The 23,294-nt window shown below is 34.4% G+C and overlaps 1 protein-coding gene across 1 annotated transcript in view; it reads left to right on the top strand.

Annotated features, from left to right (window-relative positions):
- COL24A1 (collagen type XXIV alpha 1 chain) overlaps nt 1–23,294 on the top strand; it is a 346,898-nt gene that overhangs the window by 300,201 nt on the left and 23,403 nt on the right. The window contains exons 49-56 of the mRNA XM_057714246.1: nt 4,986–5,093; nt 6,746–6,853; nt 6,947–7,000; nt 7,563–7,625; nt 10,634–10,687; nt 14,990–15,025; nt 22,743–22,778; nt 22,883–22,909. Coding sequence (XP_057570229.1) covers nt 4,986–5,093; nt 6,746–6,853; nt 6,947–7,000; nt 7,563–7,625; nt 10,634–10,687; nt 14,990–15,025; nt 22,743–22,778; nt 22,883–22,909 — 486 coding nt within the window. The remainder of the gene's footprint in view (nt 1–4,985; nt 5,094–6,745; nt 6,854–6,946; nt 7,001–7,562; nt 7,626–10,633; nt 10,688–14,989; nt 15,026–22,742; nt 22,779–22,882; nt 22,910–23,294) is intronic.

The raw sequence follows: 23,294 nt of genomic DNA on the forward strand, positions 1-23,294 counted from the left end.
AGAATTGTGGAATGTTGAGGTGTCCTAAAATCATCTAGGGTGATCTTTCATGTGATACAGCTCCTCTCCATCTGGGATCCACTACTTGTCTAATATATCCACACATAGGATACTCTCAGTCTTGAAAGACCACCCATTATTTTTTTTTTTAATTCTTACACTGATCCATATTTTGTGACTTTTCACCTAGTTTAATTCTGGAGCTACTTTGTTGGTCCATTTGTTTTCTTACTTGCTTACATGTCCTTCCTTCTGTCTTTTATTTATGACCTTGTAGAATCTGCTTTCTCTTCAGGCCATTGGTTTCTTCAGGCTTTTCAGCCTCTTTTTGTTTTTATTGGGAAGGGCACTATTTATCCAAATTTCGTTTTTAAAACTTGCCTTTCAGGACTTCCCTGTGGCACAATAGTTAAGACTCTGCACTACTCATGCAGGGGTCCCAGTTTCAATCCCTGGTCAGGGAACTAGATCCCACATGCATGCCGCAACTAAGAGTTCTCATGCTACAACTAAGGAGCCTGTGAGCTGCAACTAAGGAGCGTACAGGCTACAGCTAAGACCTGGTGCAACCAAATAAATTAAAAAAACAAAACAAAACAAAACAAAAAAAAACTTGCCTTTCTATAGTAATAGTCCCATTAGAATCCTGGCCATTGATAGAACACTTATGTCTTTCCTGAACATTTTTTTAAAGTCTTTATTGAATTTGCTACAATATTGCTTCTGTTTTATGTTTTGGCTTTTTGGCCCCAAGGCATATGGGATCTTAGCTCCCTGACCAGGGATCAAACCTGCATCCCCTGCATTAGAAAGTGAAGTCTTAACCACTAGACCGTCAGGGAAGTCCCTTCCCTGAACATTTCTGAAATTCTGTATCCCAGAGTCTCAAATGACTATGACTGGATTAAATGACTATGACTGGATTTACTCTGTTTGTCTTGAGGAGCTCTGAAATGGCACCATCTCATGTCTCCAGGGTTCCTGCAGTTCATATGGGAAGTATATTACCAGATAATCTATCCCAGAGATATGGAACCAAAAGACTCACAGACCAAATTAAATCAAATCAATGTAAAACGCATAGCAAGAAGCAAAGGGAAAGAACTAGAGTAGGTTAATGCACTTAGGATAAGGTGCAAGCAACGTGAAAGAACCACACCACCTGAATCCTAAGCCCACAGTGTGGATCTCTTTCTCTCCCTTGCCTCTCCCTCACCCCCTCTCTCTCTCCCTCCTTCTCTCTGTCATTCCCTTCTCCCCTCCTCCCTCCCTCCCTATATAAAGATTTTGCCCTCATAATGGTTCCTTACAAATATTGAGAGCTACTAGTATAGATAAATGGTGAGAGATAAAGTAGTTGATGTAGATTGGGACAAAAAAAGATTTGAAGGTCAGGCTAAGGAATGTGAGCCTATGTCCTAAGCACCGAGCATAGTATTGATACATTACACCTAGTGATAGTGGTATAAAATATGATTTTATTTATTATTTTAATGAGTTTGTGATCATGAAGAAAATCTACGTAGAAAAGGAAATTTTTAAAAATATATTCCACTATATTTTACCATCAGTAAGAGAATAAAAAGATCTGTGATAATTTGGGGGAAATATTTTTAAAAAGAGGAAAAATGCTTTAGCATTAAATTCAAAATTGGCTTTACCTTTTAAATCCTATTCTCCCAACCAGGCCTTCCACAGAAAAGACTCTAGCCTATCTTGAGTCAGTCATCTCTCCTACCATATTTATAACTCTAAGAGAAATATCTTTACCTTATGATCCAGTTAACCCTACCTTCTCAGTAATTACTTTTCTAATTAGCACCAAAGGTAACATCCCCTCTTCAGAACCTTTCTAGTATTTACATCTCTTTTCTCATCTGGTCATTTTTTTTACATTTCTGCCTTTATTATACCTATTTATGTATTACAGTCTTTGTAATTTAATTTTAAGCTTCTTAAAAATGAAAACTGTATCTTATTTATGTTGGCATTCCTCACAGGGCTTCTCATGATACCTTCCTTAAATGCAGATGATATTCAACAAATATTGTTGAATGCATGGAGCAACTATTACACAACCCAATTTGCTATCCCAGGAATCAATTCAGAAAGTAGCAATCATCTCCTAGAATATGGGTCAGCAAAATTTTTCTGTAAATATTAATAACTGTTTTTGAGTTTGCAAGGCAAGAGGCAAAATCAAGGGTATTACTTAAGACCTTATGTAACAAGAAAGAAAATAAGTTTTCACAAAATTTTTATTTATGAAACTTAAAATATATTAATTTAGTATAATTCTGTGTCTACTAATGAGAAAAATGGAATTCTTTTGCAAGGGGGATAACATTTAGCTGATTACAGTTTTCTGTCATCAAAATTTTATTTGTTAATGCTGATTTACAATGAGATTTTGCATGTTTTACATCTTTCATCTTTGAAAATTCTTTTGGCACAGATATGCACTGCCAAATACTGCAGTTCATGGGCATATGATTCTACTCGAGCATATTCATTGCTTGGAAGGAATTTATAAAATTCTATTAGATTCTTCTCTTAATAGTTGCCTTTTAGAATGTCATCATATTGTACAGTAGTCATTTCCAATTGAAGTTTAGATTGAAACTCCTCAACTAAACTGCTTAATGGATTTAGAAATATAAGATTTTCTTGCATCTGGTATGAAAAATGCTGCTGAAAGTGTTTGAGCTCAGAAAATCTACCCACCGCAAATCTGTGTGGAAATGGAGATCTCACTTCTTGTTTTAATTTTTGACAGCACAGGAAGTGTATAAAGCTGTTTGACATTACTTGTGATTCAAACATTAGTTGTCATTGAAATGACTTTATCACAGTGTGTGTCACACGAACATTGTTTTGCCTTGCAATTTTTGGTTGAATTCATAGATAAACGTTAAATGAGTCTGCAGCAAAATCTAATTTCTGAAGCCACTTATCGTTCAGTAATAGAGGTTGAGGGCAGTTCTTCTCATTCAAAAAAACTTCAGTCTTAGTCTCCAGAATCTCAGTAAAACTTTATCCCTGCTAAACCACGTTAGAGAGAGTCAGGATATAAAGTTTCTATTTTGACAAAAAAACTCACAGAACCACTGAAGGTTAAATTTACAAGAGTCAGTAGAGTTCATTCTTGACAATAGGGGCTTAATAACATATGCTAGATTCAAGTATTTTCCTCAGAGTACCTGATGGTGAATAATGCAACGAATAATCTTAGCTCTAAATACCTTAACAGTTTCTCACATTTTGTTAATTTGTCTAGTTAGTCTTTTTCTGATCCATCCCTATCAGTTTTATGACATTTTAGCAGATTCTACTCAGGTTGTACTGATTTAATGTTATAACTTACTTGAAAATATTCTTACCTATAGTCACTGTACAAACTATTCATACAGGTTCATTCTTCAGGCACTTCAAACTCAGCACTGATTCCTCAACTAAACAACTGAGTAGTATTACTAACATCTATCAATTGATCAAGAGGCAAGGAAAACCACTTGAAAGCATTTGCCTTGTCTTTTAATTGACTGTTGATGCTGCTTCAGAGTCCTTGACATTTTAAGCAATTGTTTTTACCAAAAGGCTAATAAACAAGTTTATTTTTGCTGCACAACTTAACTAAGTCTATCAATAAGCAACTTTGTTGGACTAACAAATGAACCACTCAGAAACTTAACTTCGGTTGAAACTTCATTTTCAAATTTTTGTGAAGAATTTTTATTGTGATAAGGTACTACTCCATTTAAGGTTTCCTAATTTTTCCATTACACTTCTGTGAGGTGGGAATATGGTGTCAAGTGCTTGGTATGATTATGTTGATGTATACTGTATTTTTTTTTTAGCACACCGATAGTGTCATTGCATAATAAACACAAAACTTTGACATCTAATTTAATCACAATGTAATCCATATTCCATTGTGCCTTAAAAATACAACATTCAAAGTCCACTTTTTTCTTCTTGTTTTGATACAACAGATATGCACTGATAATAAAATCTCACAAGTCAATATATGTTCCACTCAAAACACTGTCAAATTTATAATTGCATCACTGCAGTTTGCAGTGCAACAAGCAGTAGTGGGAAGCAATGAGTGCCATTTATTTGCTGCGACAATGACTGGACCCTGCCATTATAGCACAAAACAGTCATAGACAATATATAAATGAATGAGCATGACTGTTTTCCAATAAAACTTTATTTATAGATACTGAAATTTCATATAATTTCCATAATTTCTAATTTCATATAATTTCCATGTCTTGAAATATTATACATCTTTTTATTTTTTTCAACATATGAAAATGTAATAACTATTCTTTGCTCTACAAAAATGGGATGGATTGGATTTGGCTTGCAAACCATAGTTCACCAACTTTGTTCTAGGATTTGGCTTTGACAAAATTCTGTTTGCTTACTTAACTTTATTCCCTATTAAACTATTTGAAGGAAATTTTCTGGAATCATGTGTGATTGAAAAATAGAATATTCTTTTTTATTGAGATATAATTGATGTAGCATTATATAAGTTTCAAGTGTACAACATAGTGATTTGGTATTTGTATATATTGAGAAATAATGACCACAATAAGAGTACTCTTCTTAAGGATATATTAATCAGTTATTAGAGTTGTCATGCACACCAGAGTATAATACAGAAAGTTAGAATGTAACAAACCTACTTCACATCTAGGCTACTTAGAACATATTGGTGGACTTTGTACTGCCTCGGTATTTTTATTTTTAAAACCCAAAACCATGACATTAACCATAATTAGTGATTTCTGGTGAGCCAAAATACCATTTAAACATTTCACTTACTTGGAAAAGAAGGCCAGGATAACTTCCAAACCTGGGTAGTGTATCAACAGCAGTCTTTCAGAACACCAACCCCTCCTTGATTTATTGAGCCTCTGGATGGATTTTTCTAGGAACTGCCCCAGTCTTCATTTCTTATCTGCATTGTTTAGGGCATCAGAGGCAGCCCAGGAAGAACAGGACTGGCTGGGTCTCCAGGTTCTCAAGGAGCAAAGGGTTCAGCAGGCCTGCCAGGAAGCCCAGGAGTTCTAGGCCCAAAGGTACTTTCACGTTTGTTCTGATGGATGAGCAGTACTGACCATCCTTCCTGGCCCTGAGTTTATTGGCTAGATCACAGGATGGTAAGATTGATAGCTTTTAATAAAATTTGGCTAATAATAAAAACACAGTAGGAAAAAAGGAAAATGTGTGGCCATGACATAACCATCTCCCGTGACAGTCACAGTGCATGTAATCTGCCAAAGCAACTCATTAACCCAGGACTGGTGATACTTTAAAAAATGTTCTTTGACTCATTTTGGTTCTCCTTTCCATTCTGTCATCCCCCTTCTCCTCCAAAACAGAAAAATCTTATTTACTTCCAGTTACATTCTTTCTCATATATACTTCCTGTTCCCCTGATTCCAAACCTAGCTGACCAATTAATAACTCTGAACGAAGTACAGATTATTTCTTAAAGTCAAAGTGATAGTAATTGTCTTGCATTAACATTCATTGCAAGGAGTATTGTCACATGTCAATAGGCTTTCCATACAAAATCTCTCTTAGAAATATCTTAGTGCAGATTTGACCCAGACAACCAAGAGATTAGTCCAATATCTAATGCTATTTCTTAAAAGACTAGGATTAAGACATTGGCATCCTCATCATTATTACCTCTTAATTTGATTTTCTGAGTTCCACTTCTATAGAATATCTAGGTATTCTGACCCATATGGGTAAATTAAAAATGATGACCCAGCAGCTTACTGTTTACAATTTGAGCCTTTCTGTTAATGTTTATACCATAAATATACCTTTCCACTACAAATCAAGATAGCTGAGCAAATGCTAAACCTTGGAAAAGAAATAAAAAAGATCCCTACCTTTTATGTGTGAATCTGAAAAAGAAAAAAAAGATCCAATTTGTCAAGTCCCAAAGCCACCTCAAAACAGTAAAGGATCTTAAAGCTTCGGTCAACGTCTACCAAGCATCATTTTTCATTACCTTATCTATAAACTCCACATGATTCCTAAGTTTATTTTTAGAAATAATAAAAGCTGTTGCAACTCTCATTTCAAAAACAAAATAAAAATAAATTTTAAAAGGACTTGACTTTTAAAAGTAAAATAATGATAATTAACTATATCTTTAAAGTGAGCTTTTAAAGGCTAAAGAGGGTTGGTATCAAAGGAATCTTGGGAAACTGGAAATTTTTAATGATGTAATTGAAAAGGTAATCATAGCAAAAACCAGAGTTCACACTTCAAGAGATTTTGCTGTTTCTTGTATCAGATAGCTGAATCATCTCTGTATGGTAAGGAAAACACAGCAAAATAATTTCAATTCAAATAAAATAAAAGTTCCGTCACATACAAACACCCCCACACATACCACATCCTCACCATTCTCTCTGTAGCCCCACTATCCTCCTCCTTCTTTTGCAAGCCCCCTCTTTCCTGCTCTTTCCACAATCATGACCACAAACTCTGGAATTCTTTTTCCCTACTGCCACACTTCTTGTTCATTGTAATCAAATATTATGCATGTGGAAAATATTGGTGGGGAGAATGATCACACAGATTTTCACTTCCCCGGTGCCTTGTACTATGCCTGAGGATAGGCCAGTATTTGGGTTTCATTTAAAAGTCAGTATGTTTTTAGGTTCTAAAGTCAAGATCACTTTTTTTTTTTTTTTTTTTTTGTCCATAGGGTGAACAAGGGTTACCTGGTCAACTTGGAATTCCAGGTAAAAGAGGCCACCGAGGATCACAGGGTGATCAAGGACCATGTGGAGAGCCTGGCATGAAAGGGCAGCCTGTAGGTGCCAGCTCTGAAATTCACTAAGCACTTATTCTTACAGACTGGGCTACCATTGTACAATAATGATTATCATATCTATTCACATTGCAGGGAGAACATGGTATTCAAGGTTTGACAGGTTTCCAAGGATTCCCAGGCCCCAAAGTATGTTTTCGTATTTTCTGCTGGTCTCTGGCTTTCTAGAAAAAAAGATGTTGAAATAACGATATTTACTCTCTGACTTGAGCTTTTGTTTTTTTTAATCTGCAAAGTTTCAGTTGGTACAGAGTTATATATTTGAGTTTTGAATATATTAATTTTAAAACTTATGTAACTATATATTTTCCTAGCAATTTTATTGAATAATTTGCTTTTGTCTCTTCTCATTCTGTTTTTCCAAACATTTTATTATGAAAAATTTCAAACATACAGTAAAGTTCAGAGAGTGGGTAAACACCCATGTACCTAGATTCTATCAAAACGTTTTACTCTACTTGCTTTATTATGTACCTGTCAGTCTATCTAGCCCTCTCACCCTCTCTCAATCCATTTTTGATGTATTTCAAAGTTGTAGACCTCAGTACAATTCCTCCAAAGTACTTAAGCCTGTACAGCATTAACTGTCACACTCCATTTTTTAAGAGCCAATTCTTAACAGATTGGTACAAGGTTATGTCATGTATAAAATGTTCATATTTTGGCGTTTTGCTTTTTATTGTGTTTCTAGGGTCCTGAGGGAGATGCTGGCATTGTTGGAATATCAGGTCCTAAAGGTCCTATTGGACAGAGAGTAAGTATGAAGTCATTCTGCCTTCCCAGATATTGTGATTCTTGCTAACTGTAGGAATTAGGGTTAAGAACTCTAAAATAAATATACTCCAAATCAGTAACTTTAAAAAAAATGACTTTTAAAACAGAAACTCATTAGAGCACATGCAGAGGTTCCCAGTCTTTTTCAGTTCATATGTTAGTTAACTTGAGCAAAAGACCCCACAGACCACCCATACTTCCTAGTTCTTACTTTAAAAAAAAGATTAACATGACTGCTGGATAATTTATTTATTAACTCACACCAGGAACAAAAACATAAAGCAGTTTCATGTTATAAGCATTAATATAACCAAGGACTAGAGACCACCCCCATGTACCACTTGGAGGAGGCTTGTCTATGACCAGAGTTCCTCAGATCACACTTTGAAAAATGTTTCCCCATAACTGTGTTTCCTCTGCTCAGGGGTGGGTATCCCCAGAGAGTGATGGGGAACTACTTAAAGAGTTGGGAAGATCAGGGCTCTGAAGAACTCCAATTAGCTGTTCAGTGCTGAAATTGCAAACTGTAGAGAACATAAATAGGATAGATAAGTCACCAGCAATTACTGGTTATTGTTTTTGTTTGTTTGCTTTTTTGTTTCGTTTTTCTTTTTATTACCCACACTCTCCTAATTGATGAGTTGACCTATAAAACTAAAGAGAAAAAAAGGTTGGAAAAAAAAAAAAAAAAAGCCAAGCATTGGTTTGTAGTAGTAGCACTCTGTGACTAATAGCAGCTGCTAAGGCAAGGGTGGAGAGAGTTGAGAGAGAGGAAGGAGGAGAACCAAGTCTTCAAGAAGAACTTTACAAATGAAAACCAGTGTCTTGTGCAAATAAATGAAAAGTCAAATTTTTGAAATCCTATACCCCTTCCCTAACTCTTACAATAAATTGTTTTCCATAATACAAAGAGCAGTGTTGTCATGGGAAATGTTTATTTGAAGATCCCCTCAACATTTCTCCAGGTGCAAATATATTAGTTATTTTTATGATTTCTGAAGAACCATGGAAAGCTGGTGCTTTTGTGTAAAGTCCAGTTCTTTATCATCCACAGGTGGGTTATGTATGGATAGGCTTCTCTGTAATAAATGTTTTTAAGTTCTTACATGTATTGTTCCCCACTAATTAAATTCATTCATTCTAATTTTATTAAGTTCTCAGTTAATTAAATCTTTTCTTGATATTGTCAAAGAGAAGTTGACTGCTTGCCTAGCCTCTGTCCTAAGCAGAGTCATACCAGGTGCTGTGTCTCTATAAGCCAGGATCTGAGTCATTACTGCTTTGCAGCTCCAGAAATTTTATCAGCTCTCCAATAGTAAAGTTATGGTAACTAGCTCACAAATACTAATTTATAAGTGCAGATATTCCTTCATTAAGTCATTGTAGAGACAAGTGAAAAGTCTTATTAGGTTAATATGTAGCAAAAAAATATTATGTACCAGGTACTGGTATTCAGTTTATGTCCGTATATCATTTACTCCTCATAAAAATCCTGTGAGAGATGCTATTATCCCCATTTTGCTGGCAGGGAAACTAAATCTTTGAATGGTAATTTGCTGAAAGCCATATGTGGCTAGTATGTAGAGGAGCTGAAATTTGAATCCACAGCTGATCGACTGAATAATATGTTAGAGGTTGCTTGCTAGTTGCATAATTAGAAAGTAGAATGAATATTAAGTGACCTAGTGCCTAGTTCTTGCTCAATAATCAGTAAATATTCGATGGTTAAATAAATTAAATAAATTGAAGTAGGAAATCTGGATTAATTCTGCTCCATTTCAAAGACATATTTAGGGAGTTACCTGGCACCAGCCTTAAAATCATAGTACCTCATCTTTTGGACTCATGTAGATAAAAATAGACAATATTTTGCTCTTTGGGTCTGCTCTTTATAGAGTTCATGTATACCTCTGTGTTTTTTAAAACAAATTTTTTTTTTTTAGTAATAAGCCAATCTAAAGGATGTATTTGATTAGGTTAAGAAATCAAGCCTCTTGATTGTGGATCTTTGTGATTTGGGAACCATATTTTAAAATTATCACTTAAAGTAGATCTTCATGTTTAAAAGTGATTACATTCGGTTTACTTTTTAGAGTAACAGGTAATTAATTGCTCTCATTCTAAGCCAACTTAATATTAAAGCTATTTGTCAATAGACTGAATGGCATTATAATTATCTCCATTGAGTGTATTTTCTGTATCTTGACAGGAGTTGGACAAAGAGAAAGCCTGTTAGATATCCATATTTATATATTCCAGGTTAAGTGGAGTTAGAAACACTGAAATTTGCAGCCAGCGGTAGTAGGAATGGAGGTTGGGGGAAAATAACTAAAACAGGTATTTTGTATTCATTAAGAAATGGTAGCCTCCATCTTTAGTTTGGGAGGATTTGACCAGAGATCCAGCTTATTCAAGTTTATCTTCATAATCAAATAGCAGCTTATACTCTCAAAACTGTTTTTCACATTTAATTCTCACAACAGCCCTGTGAAGTAGGCGTTCTTATTTTACTGATGAAGAAACCAGAAGTTTAATTGGTCACAAATGATGCTCTCTGGTTCTTTCCCATAGTTTCTCTCAATTCAGTGCTGCATGTCACTCAAACATCTGTTCCTTCAACATCTGTAAATAAATTTATTTAAAATTTTGTCCATGACTCTGTGTAGTCTTTTTTATATAAAGTAATTGCATTTTTTATGTAATGACACATATAAAATGGCATCATTGATGCTATTACCACATAAAAATTGTAATGCTGATTTATGTTTGTTAGAAATTATAGAGATTAATTCTCCTAATAGGAAACTCTAGTAATATGCAGAATTGTGTCAAATCAAAATTACTATGATTTCTGCTAATACCATAAGATTTTTAATAAAAACTGGAATTATATGGACATAATTGCCATTGCACAAGACATTTTCTAGAACTTTTCTGAATTATACTGGCATTGATACTGACTGTTGTTTTTTTTTTTAATCCCAACAGGGAAACACTGGCCCCCTTGGCAGAGAAGGTATAATAGGCCCAACAGGTAGAACCGTAAGTTTGTCGCAATACAGATCTTTTTTTCTTTTTTCCTTTTTCATATATTTTTTTTACTTAATCCTATTCTAGAGTAGTCCACAAGGAACCACCCTGGGTATTTGAGAAGCAAGGACAAAAATAGATGTATATTTTCATCTGGAAGGTTATTCCTGAGAAGTTAGAAATCTATTGTAATGAAGAGGTGTGTATAGTGAGGTAGGCACTTAAAACTGGAGTTGAGAAAGGAGAATAGAACTGGGTGGAGGAGGAGGGGTTGAGCACCATAAGCATAGGGGATGACCACTAAAGCAATAGAATTCATTTTCCGAAGGACAGAGTGTACGGAAAGGCACACAACAGCCAAGATTTGAATCTTTGGAAGTGCCCCCTATAAAGGAATGAAATAGTTGGTGGGAATAGCAGGAAAACCAGAAAAGCACAAGGTTAAGATCAGTTTTGAAAAAGGAGTAGCTAACAGTGATCTTTAAGAGAATAAGTTGCCATAGAAGATGGAGTGCAGCTTGCAGTGAAGAAGGAGGTAAACAAAAATGTTTAATAATTTTTCTCAAATTCTTAAGCAAACTTTTGGAGTAGGTATGATTATTTGCATTTAAGATGTAAGAAAACAGGTGACATTTAGAGAGATTCATCAAGTTATATAAGATGATACAGGTAGTGCATAACATAGATGATATTTCCTACTTCAAGAGCAGTGCTCTTTCCGTTCCATTCAAGCTATGTCTGGAGAGGAAATTGAGACAGTTAATATATGCCAGTGCCTTAGGGAATCTTGCTCTGAAATAAAATAGAGAAATAAGACAGTGAGGTGGTCATGGGAGGGTTTTACAATACTAACAATAGTGTAAACATAACAAGAGGAAAACTGAGACTTGGAAAGGAAAGATTCATTCTCTGCAGGAAATCAATATTTTGAATCATTTGAAAGTGATGACACAGAGTTTTAAAATATAAAATAGATTGTTTCAAATGTTGCTTATCACTATTCTCTTTGATAAATTCAGAGAAGAATTCACCAACAAAGTTACTGGCTTTTTAATTTAAAAAAATGAAATGTGTAACTCAGTATTTCTATAGATTTGCAGCATTTACCACTCAGAGATATATAGTCTAAGTGGGAGAATTCTCATATTTCAGTGGGTGGTTCTTCAGCAAGCTAAGGAACACATACTGTTCTGATTATGGAATGATTGTCCTCCTCTGTCAAAAATGTGAAATATTAATTGGTCAAGGGAAATATAAAGAAATGGCTCAATTAAAATATCTTACTGTGTTTTGTTTATAGATAATTCTTAAAGGCCCTTAAAAGCTCAGCATACACATCGAATTTTTTCCATCTTCTATTTTTTCTATTCTCAGAAGAAACTTCTAAGGAAAGTTCCCTATGAAAGAATAAGCATTTGAGAATGGCCAAAACACATTGTGGAAAAAAATAGTGGTGGGGGAAGGAGGATTTGCTTTTCCAAATAAGAAAACATTATTTCAAAGTCTTTGTAAATGAAACTTTGTGGTAGTACAAAGGATAGATCATTGTAACAGGCTGGAGCCCAGAATTAGATCTCAGACTACATAGAAATTTAATTATAAAGAAAATGGTGTATCAGTTAGAATGATTTGGGCTGCAAGTAATAGGAACCCTGAGTCAAATTGGCATTAACAGTAAGGAAACTTATATCTCATTTTGGGAATCCCAGAGTTAGGAAGGGCTTCAGGTTTGGTTAATTTGGTGACTCAATCATGTTATCCAAGACAAATTCCATACCTCTCCTCTGCCATCCTGAATGTTATCTTCATAATTAGGCTTAGAGCAAACGACTACAATTTCTCGGGAATCACATCTAGATATAATTATCCAAAGTGAAAAAGTGACCTGTGTCCCTGTCTTGGGAAAAATAAAACTTTTTCTAGAAGTCTCCCATTACATTTTTTTTCTCATGTCTATTAATCAGCCACACACCCATTCCTATATCAGTGACAGGGAAGGGAAACAAAATTCCTTTTAGTCTTCCTGCTGCTGTAAGAAATTGGAACCCTATTTCACCCAATTTTTTAAAAATCTCAGATGAGCTTTTAAAGATTTTGTTTAAATAAGAGAGAGAGAAAAAAGAAGAAGCATTTTAAATCTTAAAAAAAATTATCTAGGGAACTAAAGTATATCTTAAGGGTTAAGGATACCTTTTATATAAGATAGCAAATCTGAAAACTATAAAAGAACAGAAGATATATTTGAATACGTGAAAAATTTTAAATTTTGTATGGCACAAGATTCCATAAATAAAACTAATATAATTGGGGAATAATTGCAAAGCATACAACATATAATGGGTTAATATATAAAGAGCTTTACAAATTGGTATGAAAAAGATAGAAAACTTAGTAGAGAATTGAAGAACAAATCCAAAAGGTCAGTAATTATTTCAAAAGATGGTCTCCTAACTTTAAGCAGAAGAATCCAAATTAAGGTAATAATGAGATATTACATCTAACCTCTCAGAAAGGGCTGTAGGGAGAAAGGTATTTTTGTTTATCACTAATAGAAATGTGAATTACAGCCTTTATGGAGAGATATTTGTTAAAATATATATACATATACCCTATGACCAAGCAGTTCCACTTTGACGAATTTGTCCCATAGAAATAAAAGTACTCAATACACTAAGGATATTTTACAGAGTTGTTTTTTTTTTTTCTCACAGCACTGTTTGTATTGGCAAAAAAAAGTATGAAATCACATGAATGCTCATCTGTAGAGGAATGGTTGAGTAAACTGTGATCTAGCCACTTTGTGGAATATTATGCAACTACTAAAAAGAATTATTTGTGTCTAGTTTGGCTGACTTGTACTTGTTTCATGAGGTATTATTAAGTGTGAAAAATATGATGCATAAAAGAGTATATGATATCAACATTATAAAATATGACCAATCACCCCATGCACATGTAAATACATTTGTCAATATTTGATTAGAAAAAAAGTATGAAGAGATATGTACCAAGTTGTTAATACTGGATTGGGAATGGGGGAGGGTATTAAAAAAGTTCTGTAAAGGTATCTTAAAAATCAGTTTTTTAAAGTTAGTATCATAGTTTAAAGTGAATTAAGGACAAGGTAGGACACACAAAAGAAGTAATATATAAATTGTGAATAATAATGAGATGGTATTTTTAGCCTGCAAGATTAACAAAAGTGATAGTATATCATAGCATGATTAAAAGAAACATACACTCCCATGTATTGCAAGTGTGAATGCAATTTCAAACAAACTTTCTGGAAGACAATTTTTATCAAAAATTTTTAAGAGTTCAAGGACATTTATCACAGTGTTGTTTATCATGAGAAAAATTAGAAAAAAATTAATAGGCAATTCATTTAAAATATCGTTTTTGAAATACTGGTAAGCATTATAGTTATGTGGGAATTGTGGACTGATATAGAAAAGCATTAATATTTTGAAGGTGCAAATTCAGGTTACAGAAAAGATGAATAGTATTATTTCATTTTTTAATTAAAAAATACATACACAATTTCCACAAGGATGAACATGAAAATATTAACAGGAATAACAGTAGTTCCATCCAGCAACAGCAGAGTTCACATTATCTTCAAGTGCACATGGGACAGTTACTGATATAAACCATATTTTAGATCCTAAAACAAATTTTACTAAACAGAAGTCATGTAAGGTATGTTCTCTGGCCATAATGGAATTAAACTAAGAATCAATAAACTAGAAAGATAATAGGAAAATCTCCAAATACTTGAAAATTAAACCTCACACTTCTAAATAATTCATGGACCAGAGTGTCTCAACGAAAGTTAGAAAATATTTTGAACTGACTGAAAATGTATACAACATATCAACATTTATGGGATGTAGCTTAGAAGGAGGAATTAAAAAAGAAGATAAAAGAGAAGGATGAAACCATCCTGGAAGCAAGATTTTTCAAAGGCTGAAGGAAACAATTTTAGAAGAATTTAACCTGTTAATTTCTTTTCTAAACTATTTTGCATTTGATAGTCAGATCAGCTGTTTTGACTTAATTGAATGAATAAGTAGCATAACCCTATCTCACTTTAAGTTGGAATTAGGGATAGCAAAACAGACATGATGAATCAATAGATTGCATTTGTTTTTGTTTTGCTCTTCTTAGGAAAAGAAAACTAAAATTTATATAAATTTAACTAAACAAGTCTTGCTGGATGGGGGAAAAACAACATAAATTATCATGTTTCTGTATATAGTCTCAACTACATTTGATAAATAACTATCAACAACACTAAACTTTTTTCTCTTTCAGGGACCCAGAGGGGAAAAAGGCTTTAGAGGTGAAACTGTAAGTTTAATTAAATTTGCGGTTATAGTGTCACCTGTCACTAGGTTATAAGCTCCATGAAAGCAAGGACGTTTTTTGATTTTTTTCATTATTATGTCTCTGATACTGGAATGAAAATAAAATTATAGTTTTCAAGAAGTAGAACTAACCTATATGGTATATTGCAGTGAAATCTGATAAGCCCTAGACATGTTTAAGAATCTGCCAGTCACATTCTTTCCAAATCACTGTGTGAAATGGAATATTTGTCTTGTTAGGCATCAGTAGAGGAGGTGTGAGCCTTCTTCACCAGTGCCAGAAAAAGAGGACTGTCAAGTCACTTTAGATATATGCCACTAGATCCAGTCAGCACCCAAGAGGGCTGCAAAGCAGAAGCAAATCATTAGTTGTATATTTCAGCCAGCTGGAAACAATGGTGAAAGGATGAGGGAAAACTACACAGCATTTTCAGGCCTGAATGGCTTACACTGGCTCTATTTCCTACTTTTCTAGGATGTCAATTCTTTCAAGTTAAAGAAGATATTTTGTTAAAGGGCCACTTTCCCAGCAGAACTTATTAAAGCAGCAGCCATAAACAGGGCAGGCATGGACTGAAATGAGGGGTATTGAAACCAAGCACAGGAGGCATATAGGAATAAACTTAAGATAGTAAAATGCTGTCTCTTCACTTCCTGGGTTTTGCACCTGCTTTTTCTTGCCCAATTCTTTATCCCTATAGTTCCTACTCATCTTCAGGTTGTAATTTAAAGATAAGTTGCTCAAGGTAGATTTGCTGATGTTTTAGCCTCACCCAGTTGCCACCCATGGACATAATATCTAGTCCGCAAGACCTATTACAATGCCTGGCAACTGTTCCTCGGTCTTTACCTAAATGTCCTCTTATCAGAGAGGCTCTTTCAGACCAACCTATGTAAAATAGCAGTGCCTCCACCTGTCTGAGATTCCCTGTCTTTCCTTAACCTGTTGTCTTACAACCTGACATACTGCAGACCAATTTGGTTTTCTGCTTATTATATCTCCCCTCACTAGAATATAGGTGCCTTGACACAGAGATTTTATCTGTTGTTTTAACACTGTGTCCCCAACACCTAAGAAAGTGCCTGTCTTATAGTTGGTGTTCAACAAATATTTAATAATTATTGGTGAATGAATTAGAGAAGGTTTGAGGCGTTGAGATGTGATAGTTGTCTTTAAATATTTGAAAGGAAGAGAGAATATGTATAATGAGTAACTCTAGATTATAAAATTTAAATGATTTATTTATTGAATTTTCAATTTCTGTGCTTAGCTCCCTGAGAGACAGTGAGTTCCATGAGGGCATGAAGGATATTTGATGCCATCAAATTCCCAGTGTTTCATAATACCCAGCATATAATTATCACAAAATAGATAATGATTGACTAAATGGATGGAATGATGAAATGAATTTCAACTCAATATAATGATGAGCTGTCTAATATAATAATGGACTGCTTTAAAACAAGATCGTTTTGTGAGATGGTGAGTGTGTCACTGGCAGTCTAATGACTATCTCTTTGAGTTATTGCGCTGGTATTCCTGCACTGAGTAGGGAATTAGAATACATACATACCTTTAAAGTCCCTTCCAGCTCTGAGTCTATGATTCTACAAAAAGAAAATTAATAGGCTCCTCATAAAGCACAGGTTAGTTCCAGTCAGATCAAATATCTATTCTGCATCCTTCCACTTGCCTCATTCTTCATCACTGGCACCTTTGTCCAGATCACCATAGTATCTCCCCTGGACTCCTGAATTCTTTCTGTTCCTTCCAGTTTTCTTCACTACAATATGTTCTCTACATAGCAGCTAGAGTGGTATTGCTAAAGCATAAATCAGACTATATCACTCCACTCTTTAAAACCTCTTTAATGACTCCTTCTTGTACTTTGAATAAAATCTAAATTCCTTACCCTGGCTTGCAATGCCCTACATGAACTAGCTCCTATTTGCCTCTCCAAACTCAAGGTGTACCATTTTCTCCTTACCAACTATATGGACCTTATCTCTATTCTTTGGAACATGCTTTCCTTTTACCTAGGAAATTTTTTCACCTGCTCTTTAAATGACTGGTTCTTATCTCGTCACTCAGGATTCTGCTCAACCATCATCTTAGAGAAGCCTTCCATGACAACTCAGTCTTGTTATTCCTGGTCATTCTCTTTCACAATATCCTGTTTTGTTTTCTTGATAGCAGTTAGTGCTATTTGAAATGATTTGTTTTCTATCTCCTCTGCTAGAATATAAACTTCATGAGAGCAGGCAACTTTGATACACTGGTTATCAGTGTCCAGAATAAAACCTGCTATGTAGTAGGTAGTATTTGAGAAATGAACTGATAAATAAATGAATATTGGTCCCTAAAATTAAAAAGTTAACAATTACTTCCAATTCTAGCTGGTTAAAGTAACATTTCATGAATTAACATACTGCTTAGTCTTTTGCTCAGTGGGTTGCCATAGTTCTCTTCAAAAACAAGGTACAAATTCCCAGTCCCAAGGTGGGGGACACAGTGGCATTTAGTGTAGGCAGTAAAATTACCTTCTGAAAAATACAGTTAATTGACACATTAGAATTATTAGTTTATTCTGTTTTCATTGTTGAATAACTGGCACTAAATATCAATATATTTTTATCACCTCTTTTCCTTTTATTCCATTATGATTTAAGGAGCTTTATTGAAGTAATCTTTCAACTCCTAGAGACCATCTGCAATTAACTTAATCCATAAAACGTTTAATTAAACCTTTTTCTGCTTTCATCTTATGGAAAAGCTTAATAACATTTTTTTACGCTCTGATTAGGACTTTTTCAGTATACGCTACAGGTTTGTTTTCTTAAAGGGAATGGTTTAAATAATTGACTGGCTAAAGACTCGTAATTAACTACTGTGCTTCAGAATGTAACATCCCCAAGGGGATCAGCTTCAAATAATACCAATACATGGAGCATTTTGGGAATGAATTTTGTTAGCTAAGACCTATTGTATTGGGACAAATATGACACTCCATTCTTTGTACAAAGATCAGAATCACAACAGTCTATTAAATTGGTTTCATAAATCGTATTTTTAGGTTCTTAATGAAGCTGGTGTAAGAGTTTATAAAGCTATGCTGTTCTTACCAAGTTTTATACCAAGACCAAATCATGATTCAGTGCCTTAAGGGGAGGGCGGGGCTGAGGGGGGGGTAACACATTACAGCTCATTGCACAACATATGAAAAGTATACCCATTAGCATGAATTTGGATTTCTTGGTTAGGAAGATTTATATCTTCTACAGTTTAACACTGTAAACTATAGTAATGATCCCAAATAAGTCCTCACCACCACTAAGAGAGCTATTTCTGTATTGCCTTATATGAAAGACTTACTTTCCTTTCTACTCTATACTTGCTTCTATCTGTTTGCCTGTGTACTATTTTAAAAATAAGTCTCTGGATTCATAAATATACTCTAAACTGAGGCAGAATTTTGTGACATCCTGAGAAAACTCCCTAGTGGATAGTATGAGAATTCCCTCCTCTCCCCATACGTCAAAAATATCATGTTAATGGCAAATTAACCTTGAAAGGTTACAAAAATCTCTTGATTTTCATGAGACTCCCCAAACACTTTTAGAACATGATTGAGTAACATTTAAAGTAACTAATGCAAAGAGGATTGCTGGAAATATTGGGATACAATTATTTTAAAAACTTAACTTATAGCAGAAATAATCTCCTAGTGTCAATCATCTGAAAACGATTTTAACAAAATGTCGCAACTTAAAACATATAACTTAAAGCCACAGAAGTAGAAAAAATGAAGAGCAAACAATCCCAGCATGAATTTTTAGATTGGCTGCTTCATTTTCATATCGTATTATTTAATGAAAATTAGTAAAATGTTGAAGAGTCCCACTGACACATTCTCAAATATTACCTCTAAATGTTTCACAGTTCTTGATTGGCAGAATTATCTTATTTGCCCCCAGTTTGAAAGAGAGGAGGATGGTTTAAGCATTATAAGGAAAAGCTAAGTTATGGAAAAATATATCCTAAATATTAACAAATTAAGAATTTAAAGCATATATGTATGCGGTTCTTTTTAAAATTCACAGATAGTATAATTCATTCAAATGAAAAACTATTGAACTCTTTTAATTCAAGTACACATTCTCCTTACATTCATACAAACATCAAAATTACAATTCCCAATTTGTATGCACGTGACCTTCTTTCTCCAGATACAAAACATTAGGAAGAAAACTGCTTAAAAAAAGGCTTGAAAATCACAATTCTAAAGTGAATGTTGGAGATTATCTTCACCAAACCTGTAATGTTACAGTTGAGATATTTGAGATCCAAATGTGCAGCAACTCCCTCAAGGGTATACAGCTAGTTAGATACGGAGATAAGACCAGAGCCCAGATCTTACAAATCCCATGCTATTGTGCTATTCATAGTACCACTCAGAAAATAAGGGTTAGGAGCAGCTTGGGTAAGGAAGATGGTATGTACACATCCCTCACCTACTTTCAGAGTAGCCCAACCTCCCATGTACAGATTCCACGTAAATAGATTCCTGATATGCAGTTATCCCCTATGCCTTATAGGGAATAACTCATAAATTCATTCATGCCATCTTAATTACATTACTGTCTAATAATAAATATTATTTAATATTACCAAAACTCCCAATTAAACCCTCTAAAGCAGTGGTTCCCAACGAGGAGCCATTTTGCTCCCCCTTCCAAGAGACATTTGGCAGTGTGTGGAGACATTTTTGCTTGTCACATCTGGAGAAAAGGGAAAGTTCCTGGTGGCATCTAATGTGTATAGACCAGGGATGCTGCTAGACATCTACCATGCAAGCTTCTTGGATTATAACTGAGAAAAGGGAAGCTCTCTGTACATAAGGCAGCCTAAAGTAAAGATCATGAACCTAAACCAAGATTGTATTTACACAAAGGCAAAGTCTAACATAGTCAGGTTTAAGGACATACACTTACCAATATTTTTCAAGTTTAATGAAAAAAATATGTTACCTTTGAAGGATCATATGTAAATTGTGGGATTAAATTGAGAGTCTATTTTCAAAGGTAGTGCTTTCACTATAGCCAAATAACCACTATCACCATTCACATTAATTTGGTTCCCCTATAGGAAATTACCACAGACAATTGTAGTTTTTTTATAAACTGTTTGTATGATACCCTTCTTTATATACTTGTTTACATAATATGTAGAGAGAGTTGAGTAACTTTTCCTTAGTGACGGGTTAGGTAGAATAAAAAAGAACTAATAAATATTACAATATTTTGTTTTACTTGGCCTTATTCTATGCATTTGTTTCCTTGGGATTGTCCTGCCCTGTCTTGTTTGGTTTGAAGCATTTCATTTTATCATATTGTGGTGATCTGACTCGTTCTGGGTAACAAGCTGAAGTGAACTCAGTAAAAATAATTTCTTCTATGACAAAATGCCTTTTCGAAGTTAAAGATAAGATAGATATTTTGTACTAGACCTTCAGTGAGATTTTGCAAATGTCAGAAATATGCTAAGTAGAGTAAAATGTCAACTGTTTATTTTTACAATGCTGATCCAAAATGGAGAAACTTACAAAGCCAATTTCACTGTGAGACCCTGCATATTTAAAAGGCTATCTCCAACATGAAATCTCTCTAACTTACCATGCAGCTTCTGAGATAAAAGTTTTATGCATTTTCTGCTTTAAATTTTAATCATAAACCATGCAAACTAAGAAATGTCCAGCAGGCATGATGTTGGAGTACTCTATCCTTTTTAAGTTACAATGTGTTGTTTGTTCTTATTGTCACAGTATATTTAGAATCAACAGCTTTGGCAATAAGAGATACTTAATACAAGTCAAGCATAGCATCGACGTTGTTCAAAACTCAGTTGAAGATAAATTTTGCTTTACCATCTTTTAACCATAATCTGAATTTGACTCAGGATAGTCTTAACATTCAATTGACCATCAAGTAAGTTAAATTTTGAGCATTCTTAACAGTGATTACTACTGTTTTGTTTTGGAAAATGCCAGCATAACTTTTCACATTTTACTATATACCTTTCAACTATTCTAATCTCTAAATTAATACTAGTTAATTTTAACATCATTCATTCATTAACAGTCTTTGAACCCCTATGTATTGGACACTATTCCTGTTCCAGAAAATGAGAAGGTGACTAAGACATTTTTAAAGGTCTGTAGGGACTTTCTAGTTTGTTATGTACTATGGAATGCAGAAGTGGTTAGTTGAGGAGGAAGGTGGCAAGGTGCATATAGAGTTTTAAAGTATAGGAAGAGGAATGGGAATTAAATAGAAAAGGTAAGGAGGAACATTCCTGGTCAAGGAAATAGCACATGCAAGAGAATGCATGTGTAAAAGTACTTGGAAGATTCAGAGATCCACAAGTGGTTGGTTATAGATGTAGTGTAGGATGAGTTGGGAAGAGTAAGTGGAAATAAAGTTCCAGACCTTGAAGAGTAGGTGGGGGTGTATATTGACTAAGAGCATATACCTTTGTATTTAACTACCTTGGATTTGAATCCTAGCTCTGCCCCTAATTTGCTAGTTACTTAACCATTCCATTTTCTTAACTGTGAAGTAGAAATATAGCACACAACTTGACGTACAATGAGCTCTTAATAAATGAGCACACAACGTGACATAGTGAGCTCTCAGTAGATGTTGTCTTTCACTGATAAGAAGTTTATACTTTACCCACTAAGCAGTAAAAAGCCACTGAATGATTTTAATTAAATAATGATATGATTAGATTTCCATTTTATAACTAGAATGTAGTTAGCATAGTAGAGAGAATAAAGTCAGGAAGTCAAATTAGGAGTCCAGGCACAGCATGATATCTTAGTCAGCTGGGGCTGCTATAACAAATTGCCATGGGCTGGATGACTTAAACAACAAACACTTATTTTTCATAGTTCTGGAGACAGGAAGTCCAAGATTAAGGTGCTAACAGATTCCATATCTAATGAGGGTCCTCTACGTGGTTTGCAGATAGCCTTCTTGCTACAACCTCACATGATAGAGATCATCTCTCTCATGTCTCTTCTTATAATGGCACTACCATTCATAAAGGCTCCACATGATTTAAATAGCTCCCAAAGACACACCCCCCACCTGTAAATATCATCACGTTGGTGATTAGGGCTTCAATATATGAATGTAGGAGGGGACACAAACATTTAGTCCACAGCACATGATCAACATTAAACTAAGGCAGTTGCTGTGAGGATGGAGTAGTACTTTTGGGGAAAGATTTGGAGGTCAAATCAACAGCAGTGGGTAACCAAATTATAGGTGGATATTGAAGGAAAAGGAGATGTCTAAGTACACTGAAACCTTCATTTTTTACGATTGGGTGGATGGTAGACAGAACAGGAAAAACAGAATTCACATTCTTAAATGTTACATTTATAAGTTTATTGAAATGAATCAATTTAGTTTCTAGTAATATCAACAAAACGTGGAAGTATATATTCAGCTTGTTCATGAATGTGGGTGACAGCTGAGTTTAAGAACATTTAACTTCCAAATACTAAAACAACTTTGAATCCTATCACTTGCCTCATACAAAAAGGCAACGATAGCAGTAGAATCTTAGACATCTTGTTTATACCAAGCCAAAAGCATAATATATACATATCGTGCTTTGTCTCCATTTCTTCTAGGGTCCCCAAGGACCAAGAGGTCAACCGGGGCCTCCAGTGAGTTTATTTACATTTATATCTGTTTACCATTGATGCTTATATGCCTGCTTGGTTTGAGATATCTACTAAATAAATACTTCAAAAATTTTTTTATGTTATAGGGTTCACCTGGAACTCCAGGCCCAAGAGTAAGTTTTCTTGGTTTTGTTTATTTTATCTTAGTATAAGATAATTTTTTAAAGCTTCTTCTGTTAGCTCCCTGTTAAAAGGTATCCCTATTGCCTACCTCTGTTCTTTTTGTTAATCTGATATTGAGTCTTCCCAACTATAATAAAACTTGAAATCTAAGCCTCAGACTTCTTATCTATAAAATGGGGATGGTATCTCTTACTTTTTTGGGTGGATTTGAGTTTTAAATAAGAAGTAAAGTACTCAACACAATGTCTGACATAATTAATGCTCCAAAATACTAACTCCATCCATCTCTCCCTATTTCTGAGTCCTGGCTCTCCTTTTACAAATGTTCTTTTTTGCCAACCAGAGTTATCTACTTTTTAGACTTTACATGAATGC

This window comes from Hippopotamus amphibius, chromosome 1 (assembly GCF_030028045.1).
Source record: "Hippopotamus amphibius kiboko isolate mHipAmp2 chromosome 1, mHipAmp2.hap2, whole genome shotgun sequence".
NCBI lineage: Eukaryota > Metazoa > Chordata > Mammalia > Artiodactyla > Hippopotamidae > Hippopotamus > Hippopotamus amphibius.